Here is a 9,034-nt window from a genome sequence, read left to right on the forward strand (position 1 = left end):
TACCTTTCCTGTTAGATTTTGGGATGCATTTGCCATGACGCTGTTGGGTTTTAAGCAATAGGTTTGTGTCTTGCACCAAGATTTGCTTTCTTCACTGAGTTAATGTAGTATTGTCACTGAGTTATTGCTGTTCACCCCACCACCCATGAGTTTTGGGGAAAAAAAACCTAACACTCTTCTTAAAACTCAAGAAGGCCTAGAGAAGGGGTTGGATGGGGTGGGGGTCGGGGGAGTGAGAGCAAGGTCTGGACCACGTGGAAAGGGGCCAACGCAGATCGCTCCAACGGCCCTGGGCCAACATCAGAGACACGGCCTGCAGAATTGGGGACACAAACAGTGCACACTCCATTTGAGCTCATCTTTTAAGAGCCTGGCCCCTATATTTTGCTGTTCAAACTTCAGTTTCTTCTCAGAGATTGCAAATGCAAAGGGGACAAGCAGGTAACATACATGAACAAAACATCTGGGTGTCTTTGCAGGGGCATGGGGGGGCCTCTGCTGAACTGAACAGCAGTGCTCAGTCTGGGGGTCTCAGTGCCCCCTCCACCTTGTGGTTACCGGGGTGGTGGGGGTGGGGGTGTTGGCTGCAGGCACACGGTGGCCAAATCTTCATCTTTTCCAAGAGAAGCTGGATATATCCAGATTTTACATGAGAGTTGCTGGTTTTTGAAAGGGGGCAATGACTTGGACATTTCCTAAGACATCCTATAGGCTAAAGGAACCTTACCTGCAGGCAGCACAGAGCTCTGAGCAACCCGTCTGTGCCCTGCAGCCTCTGTGGGGCCGGTCCTCATGAAGGGAACGAACCTGCAGTTTAATGACAGGGCTTGTGCATGTTCCAAAAGCAAATAATTTCAGAAATTGCAAGAGGGACTGTCTCATAAGTTTACTGCTTACTTAAAACCTACTACTTTCCATACCCAAATGAACGGTGATCTCCACCAACATTTTAGTCAGGCCATGAGAGTGACTGAGAAGTGTTCATAAAAACAGCTAAATCTAAACATTTCCAAAGGGCTTTTAAAACAGAGCATCTCTGAGGATGTCCTGTTAATGAAGTCACCATCCCCTTCACGATTAAGGTTCAGAGGAAGATTTAGGGGTGCTTGGGTGACATCACCGGCTCCTAGGGTTGGGATCTGCAGCAGGCTGACACATGCGTTGAATGCAGTTTGGGGGCATGGTGGCAACAGAGGGAGACAGGTGGGCATTTGCTATCAATTGTCTTCTATCTCAGGGTGGGCCAGGAGGGCGTCTGAAGGTACCTGGACTGGGGTGCCAGCTTTGCCCACCCCTCTCCTATAGTCTGACCAGCAAACTGGATATGGGCTGTCCCAGACCCAACAGCCTCTGTACTTGTCTAAACTGCAGGAGTGGGGTGGGGTGGGGGTCTGGTGGAGCACCAACTTAGTCTTCAGACAAAATGTTTCCTTCCTAATTGAGATGAGGGCTTTCAGGCCATTCAGACTGACCTGATAAACCCATGTGAAGCCATATCCTGTGTCAGAAAGGCAGTTTTCCTGAAACTGAATACCTTAAAAATGTGAGTGAAGTTGAATAGCCTCAGGGGGTTGTCAATCAGCCCTCTTCTTCCAGGTTGGCTCAGTGCCAACTGGAAATGCTGTCTCCTGTCCCCGCTCCTCAGTGGCCTTCCTCTGGGAGAAGGGGCTGAGGCTGGTGTGTGGAGAGATTTCTGGTGTTTAAATGGGGGGCGGGGAGGGTAAGCACTAAGATGTCAGATAAGTCTCATTTTTGCAACATTTCCCACGGACCTGGAAGTAACGCGTTTTAAGAAATGTTTAATACTTTAAAAAGAGCAATACCTATGTCTCAATCATTTAAAAATAAATACATTTTATCCAATCAAGGCACACCATTATTTTATATACCACCAACAAAGAAAGAAAGGAAACGGTAGCAAATAAATGCCACATGGTGCTGCCTGGCTCCTGTGATTAGAAAACAGTCTTATGGTTACCAGGGGAAAGGGGGGGAGGGATAAACTGGAGATAGGGATGGACATATACACACTACTATATATTTATAAAATAGATAACTAATAAGGACCTACTGTAGATATAGCACAGGGAACTCAATACTCTGTAATGACCTGTATGGGAAAAGAGCCTAAAAAATAGTGGATGTATGTATATGTATAACTGATTCACTGTGCTGTACAGCAGAAAGTAACACAACATTGTAAATCAGCTATATTCCCCCCCCCAAAAAAAAGACACCTCGGATTTCAGGGATGTTAGGTGAGCAAACACCCAATTCTTGGCATCTAGGAAGAGGCCTGCTTTTGCGGTTGTCCTGTGCCAGCTGGTCACCGGAGGGCGCAAGATGACAGCACACTCGGTTGTTCTCCTTACCTGTTATTTCCTCTGTCTTGAAGCAGTCTGGGCTCCCAGCGAATCAACCCGCTCCGTCCTCCAACTGTCCTGTCCAGTCTCAAAGGCCTCATCTAGAAAAGGGGGGAGGTGCAATGGAATGCACCCCACCGCGCATTTCAGTGTAGCGCAGAGAGATGCAGACACCAAAAGTGATAAGCTCAGTGAGTGAACCGTCTGAAGGTGCAGGCTTATAGGTCCTTAATGGTCACAGCCAAGCAATGTCTATTAAACGCTCTCAAGCTCTCGTTTAGTTTTATTCTTCTATTACTGGAATACGAGCTTTTAATATATGCATACTTAAGTCAATAAAACATTTCGAAATAGACTAAGAATTATGGGCGCTTCCTCTGTCAGGACAGGGTTGGGGTCTCCTTTCGTCCCCACCTCCTCCCTGGGTGGGTTTTACAGTCCTTACTCTGCCTTCATTAATGTGCAGCTTGGACCGGGCTCAGCCGACCCTACCAGGGCCGTTTCTCAACCAGAGGGCCGGAGGCCAAGTCCCTAGAGGTCAATGAAAGTGTGGAGGAGGGAGATGGTCAGGGTCTTTCCGGCCGGCCTGTAGATGGCGCCCCGGGAAAGGGATTCCGAGCCGCGTTCCCCAAGCTCTTGGGGCCTGGAGCCTAGAGGTCCGGGCGGAACGCACCCGTCTGTGAAGACGGTGCAGCAGCCAGGTGTCCCTTCCAACTCCCACTGCTGCTCCGCACTTGTGCTAGAACTGGGTGGGCGGCATTACATGCAAACGTTCAGCAGGGCCCGTGTAGGGGGCGCGCATCGAGGGGCACAGGAGCGGCACGCGGCCGCGACCCCCACGCGCCGAGCAGCCTGGCGACCTCCACGCGCGGCGGGCCCTTCCTACCCCACCCAGCGGCAGGTGGACAGTGTCGCTATGAAGAGAAAGCCTCGATTGTCCCTCCTACAAACCGCCACACGCCAGATCTCCGCTATTATGCACCCTCCATAGAAATGCAAACGAGCCGCGTGCGCCGGCCGCAATCTGCTCGCGCGCCCGGGCGCCCCGCAGCGCTCTGCAGCGGGCGGGGAGGTTGGCTAGGACCTTTCAGCTCGCCGGGGTAGGGGCCTTGTTTGTGCTAGGAGAACCTCGCGCTCTGGGCCGTAGTGTCAGCTGGAGGGGGCTGCACTCAGGCCTTTTGCAAGCTTAAAGCCAGCGCTGCGTGTTTTTACTTTAGGTTCCGGTTTAAAAGCAATGGTCTCATAGACTCCAAATTTAAAGGAAAGAAAAAAATAGAAAGGTAGCAACAAAAATAAATGCAAAAAAAAATTCATTAGATTTCCCAAAGGTGCGTTTCACAAATTGCAGCGTACTATTAGTCAGCAAGGTTTTTTTTTTCCTTTCTTTTTTTAAAACTTTTTCCTTTTAAGGACTTAAGAAAAACAAAAAGGCGAGATGAAATCTGCAGGCTCCAGTCTGCCTGGTAACACCCCGACAAAAGCGGCAGATTTGAGGCATTGTCATCCCCCGCACCCCTCCCCACGTGGCCTTCTGGCACGAGCCTCCGGCCGCCGCCTCATTTGCATCAGAAAGCGGGCGCGGGCCAATGGGCGCGCAGGCTCGCGCCAGCTGGCTGTGCCAAGGGCCCAGCCTATATAAGGGCGCGCGGCGGCGCCGAGTCTAACTAGCTGGTGGTAGGCGCGCCGGTTTGGGCAGTAGACCTTCTTGTCTTCGCTCGCGTCCGCTCCGCCCTCTCCTCTTGTGGATAATTTGCTGCTCGCCAATCGCAACATGACTCTGGAAGAAGTTCGCGGCCAGGACACGGTTCCCGAAAGCACTGCCAGGTAGCTCGGCGCCGAGCGTCGGACGTCTTTGGGCTCGGGGATCCTGATCCTGCCCTGGCCGTGGCTGGTTGGGCGTCAGTCTTCGGGCCCGCTGGGGTGGGACCCCGCTGGGTGGGAGCCGGGCGCGAGTGTGCCGGCTGGGCCGGGGGTACGGCACTGAACTGGCGCGCCGGACTTGGGCGCTGGGGGTGCGTCCCCGGGCCTGAGGATCCCGGTGCACCCTCCTGCTAGTCCCCGCTCACGGCGCTGGCTCGTCCGCAGGATGCAGGGCGCCGGGAAAGCGCTGCACGAGCTGCTGCTGTCTGCGCAACGCCAGGGTTGCCTCACCGCCGGCGTCTACGAGTCAGCCAAAGTTCTGAACGTGTGAGTATAGACGCGGCCCGGGCAAGGCGAGCGGGGCGGGAGGAGCGGCAGGGAGACCGGGGAGATGGCGGCGAGGGTCACCCCGGGTTCCCCGACCCGACCTCACCACCTCCTGCTCGCCCGCGCAGGGACCCCGACAACGTGACTTTCTGCGTGCTGGCCGCCGACGAGGAGGACGAGGGTGACATCGCGCTGCAGATCCACTTCACTTTGATCCAGGCGTTTTGCTGTGAGAACGACATAGACATCGTGCGCGTGGGCGACGTGCAGAGGCTGGCGGCGATCGTGGGTACCGGCGACGAGGCGGGTGCGCCGGGGGACCTGCACTGCATCCTCATTTCGGTGAGTGTCGCCTTCGTCTCGATGTCGTCCCCGCCCCCGTCATCGGCCAGTGGCCAGCCAGGCTGACCTCTGCGCTCTCCCCGCAGAACCCCAACGAGGATGCATGGAAGGACCCCGCTTTGGAGAAACTCAGCCTGTTCTGCGAGGAGAGTCGCAGCGTCAACGACTGGGTGCCCAATATCACCCTCCCCGAGTGACAGCCCCGCGGGTATCCTTGGTCTGATCGACGTGGTGACGCCCCGGGGCGCCTAGCGCGGGGCTGGCTCTGTGGATGCGCCCTCCGAGGGCGCCGGAGTGCGGCGTGGAGACTGGCAGGCGGGGACGCGTGGAGAGCGGCGAGGAGGTGCGGCTCCCTCCCGAGGAGGGACCCGGCGGCGGCAGGGGCAGGCTGGCCCCAGCCCAGGACTCTACAAGTGTGGGGAGCGGCTGCTCGCCCAGGAAGGCCGGAGGCGGGACCTTGGCCGCGCGGCCGAGAAGGACGGACTGGCCGGGCAGGAGTGACTCAGCAGCCTGTACTCCCGGCAGAAAGGAGGAGAAAGGCAAGGCCAGGCGGCCTGGACTTGTACAACAGTTACAGGAGCTCTGACGGATTTAGCAGTATGCAGTGCGGTTTCAAAACGGACACGGGTGATGCTTCATTTTCTGAAGGATTATGCTGCTGCAGCTTTGAGTTTTACAATAAACGTACTGAAACAAACTTATTCTCTTTATTGAAGGCAGGGGATCTTTGTCTGCGGGGAGGTGGCTTGCAGGGCTGTTGACTTCTGAAATTCACGAACTCGATGGCACTTTTTCCATCTTCCTGTTGGGGCTGAATTACAGGCTCCTGGGGTGCTGGAAGTGGGGGAGGGGACGCCAGCTGGGTGTTAGGGCAGAACTTGAGCCCTGCTCCTATTTCTCTCCCTTTAGGAAAAATTTTAAACTCTCAAGACAGGAGCATACTTGGGATAAGACATCAGTGCAGCAGCTGGCCATCCAACCTGATAACAGAGGCCTTTCCCTCCCCTGCCCCTCTCTCTCCTCTGACCCCTCCTTTCCAACAGCTGCTTATCAGAACAGCTTGCAGGATGCAGCCAGCGCCTTCCTGCACAATGAGCTTTGCCTTCTGCAGGCGCTGCCCTTTGTAGTCCCTGAGGATGGTGGCAGACTTCTCTCAGGAACCTTTTCCTCTTAAAGGAATGGCACTTTACAGCAATGTCACCAAGGTATTAATATCGCATATGACATGATGACTGCATTTAAGTGTGAGTCATCATTTTGTCATGGCTGTGATAGAACTCAGAAGATCTGAGCAAAAATGGGAAGGCAGCATCTACACAAATAGGTGTGAGCAATTCTGAGTGGGGCCGGCATCTGCTATCTACTATTTTGAGTGTTCTCTGCCCACATCAGAGTTATGAGGACTGCTGCTATTCACAGCAGCTTTGAAAGACTTATAGGAGAAAAATAATTGAAATCTGTTTTGGCAAAGACTTTCCTTAAGGAGGATCTAGGGGGGAATGTACTGAGCAAATCAATCTTTTTTATTAGACCAATGTTTTGATTTCACGCTGGTGCCTGACTACACTGCTTTTGGCAGGGGAAATATACACGGGGCTAGATTGCTGTTAGCAAGCTGCCCAGGGGTCCATTGAGCCTTCTAGGCAAAGGAGGGGTAGTGTGCTATTTTTCTAAGAAGAAAATTCTACCGATTTTTCAGCAGTCCCAGGTAGCTGATTGGGTGCCACTTTTTAAGTTCTCTCCAAATCGTGAAAGAATTAACAGAACAGGACTGTACAAACTTAATTATTTCTACTGTAAGGAAAACGTCTCGTTTCACATTCATCAGCTCTTAAAATCCCCCTTGACAGAGGCCCAGTGAAATAATTCAGCTGTGTTTGTGCCCAAGTTTCATTCCTATTTCACCTGCGGCTGCTCAAAACCTTGAGTTTTCCTGGTTGAAGTGGAGCCTTGCAGGGTGGGTCTCTACAGCAGTCTGCATTCTGGCCTAATGACCATTTGCCACAGCATGCTATAGTAAACACAAATGGGGCATAATTACTTTAAAATGTACCCTTCAATGAGTAAATGTAGCAGAGCATTGCATAGAGCAGGCGGCAGACCCTCCTGCTGGCCCACTGAACCTTGTAGAATAGTCACTTGGCAGACCTTAAGAAACTTGGCTTTCTTGGACTAGAATTTACAGTAGGGGCACCTGTTGGAACCCCAGGGGCTAGGAAAATTTACAGGGAAAAAAAAATGCATGCTTGGACATAGTGCCAGCCCCAAAGCTTGTGCTTAACTTTTTTGTGGGAGGTGTGAACAAGCATTTAATGCTATTAAAATGAAATACTCCATAGGATAGGTAATAAAATGCACGGTGCTTATAAACACATTATCGTATTCATACTTCCAACAACTCTAAGTGGTAATGCTTAGATAAACTAATTATCGCATGCACAGTGAGGTGATCCATGCAGACTGTTTAGCACGATGCCCTGCATCTAGAAAACACTGGATGAATGTTAATGACAGTAATACTGTATTTATGATGAAAGAGTCTGTTAAAGATCATAGAAATCAAGTGGACTGGTGGACTTGGACCAGGATGTCTGGTTCCAGGGCCCAACACTACTTGCTGTGCCACACATCTGGGAAGGAAGACTTACTTTCATAACTTTACATGTTTATAAAAGTTTTATGTATTCATTGCAGAAAACTTGTAAAACACAAAAACAGGAAAGAAAAAAGTGCTGTAATGGGCCGTCTCCACATTTTGGTGTATTTCCTTCTTGCATTTTCTACATCTCTGAGGCGTACATACCATGCAATATACAAAACCACATGCAACATTTTTTAAGAAGCTCATCTTCCCCTGCATTTGGTTGTCTCCTGCTTCTTTTCCTTGACATTCTGTTGCATGCCCCCATGTCACTCAGTGACCTTGGGGGTCAGGGTCTTCAGCGCTGCAGCAGGCTCCAGCACAGGAGTGACAGTGCACACTGGTTAGGGAGCCCTATTTACCCCACAGGCTTCACCAAGCAAGACAGATGCCAGCTGTTTGTAGGCCCGAAGCAAGGCTGTGCCCACCCCAGGGCAATGAGTGTCAATCACGCTCATCTTTTAGTTCAGACAAAATTGTTTGCATCTGATCATGGCTATAAAAAATTGCACTGGCAGAAACGCTGTTGTAAAGATGAAACGAATACAGAAATGAAAGAGGGAGTAGCTCTGGGGGTCAGGCAACCCTCATACACACAAGGAGCTGGGGCTTCCATTCTCTCTTTGGTAAGACAAGAGGACAAAATGATTGCCAAGATTTGTTTTAATTTTAAAGGCTGTCATTCTAGGTATTATACATTTAATGAAAACATTAGCCTCAGTGGCACGATGGGTATCGCTCTCGAGGCTCACAGAGAGCCATTTAAAAACAGCGATAGAGTTTTTTGGAAGCAAAGCAAGGATGTCGGCAAACAAAGCAAGGCTGTGAGGTCAGTTCAGGGAGCAGATATTTATTTTCCCTTCTTTTCAGAGTTCTTGAGCTTTTCTGTAGGCTTCTCCAAGCTATCAGCCCGTACACTCCTCATGGGGTGTGTCCCCCCAGAGGTCAAAAGGAAACTGTCCTTCCCCAGCCACTGAGAAGACACTTGACAGCCTAACTGGGGCAGTGAGGTGTGATCCTGTGTGGAGAGACCAGCTGGGGACGGGGGTATGCCTGGACCCTTGAGGAGCCTTCGATTTCTGTTGTAGGGCAAAGTTATACTTGGTCTTTGGAAGCAGCCTTGTTTTTAAATCTAGCTCAAACTTTCATTCTTTATCTTCCAGGAGATATTTCTCTTCTCTTGGCAAATAAGGTGTGCACATGAAGAGCTCCTGATTTATGTTCTCTCTTCCAGGCGGCGAGGAGGGTGTGGCCAGCAGTCATCTGTGAGGGGTGAGGGCTGCTTGTAAGAGTCTGGATTCCAGGAGGTGGATTTCCTGCTGGAAGCTGCTGGAAACACCCCCAGGGCTGCAAGATTCCAGCCCAAGAGGCAGCAAAGACCTTTAGAGCCTCTGTGAGCTGGGCCTGGGAGGGGCTGCTGCTTCTCCACCTCATGGTGGGGAGGTGGGCACGGCCCTTGGCTACTGGGTTTGGGGGTGGGAGATGGGCTACTCATTCATTC

At 51.6% G+C, this 9,034-nt stretch overlaps 1 protein-coding gene across 1 annotated transcript; it reads left to right on the top strand.

Annotated features, from left to right (window-relative positions):
* Nucleotides 1-4,012: 4,012 nt before the first annotated feature.
* Nucleotides 4,013-5,589, top strand: GADD45G (growth arrest and DNA damage inducible gamma). Its single transcript, XM_032636408.1, has 4 exons — nucleotides 4,013-4,187; nucleotides 4,449-4,550; nucleotides 4,679-4,892; nucleotides 4,979-5,589. Exons 1-4 carry the CDS (start codon nucleotides 4,135-4,137, stop codon nucleotides 5,087-5,089), a joined length of 480 nt encoding a protein of 159 aa, XP_032492299.1. The 5' UTR covers nucleotides 4,013-4,134; the 3' UTR covers nucleotides 5,090-5,589.
* The last annotated feature ends 3,445 nt before the right edge of the window (nucleotides 5,590-9,034 follow it).

Source organism: Phocoena sinus, chromosome 6 (assembly GCF_008692025.1).
Source record: "Phocoena sinus isolate mPhoSin1 chromosome 6, mPhoSin1.pri, whole genome shotgun sequence".
Taxonomy (NCBI): domain Eukaryota; kingdom Metazoa; phylum Chordata; class Mammalia; order Artiodactyla; family Phocoenidae; genus Phocoena; species Phocoena sinus.

Bases quoted from the DNA above. Each gene is read 5' to 3' on its own strand.
- GADD45G (XM_032636408.1), top strand. From the start codon at position 4,135: ATGACTCTGGAAGAAGTTCGCGGCCAGGACACGGTTCCCGAAAGCACT. The intron at 4,188-4,448 runs GTAGCTCGGCGC...GCTCGTCCGCAG, and splicing joins GTTCCCGAAAGCACTGCCAG to GATGCAGGGCGCCGGGAAAG. The intron at 4,893-4,978 runs GTGAGTGTCGCC...CTCTCCCCGCAG, and splicing joins TGCACTGCATCCTCATTTCG to AACCCCAACGAGGATGCATG.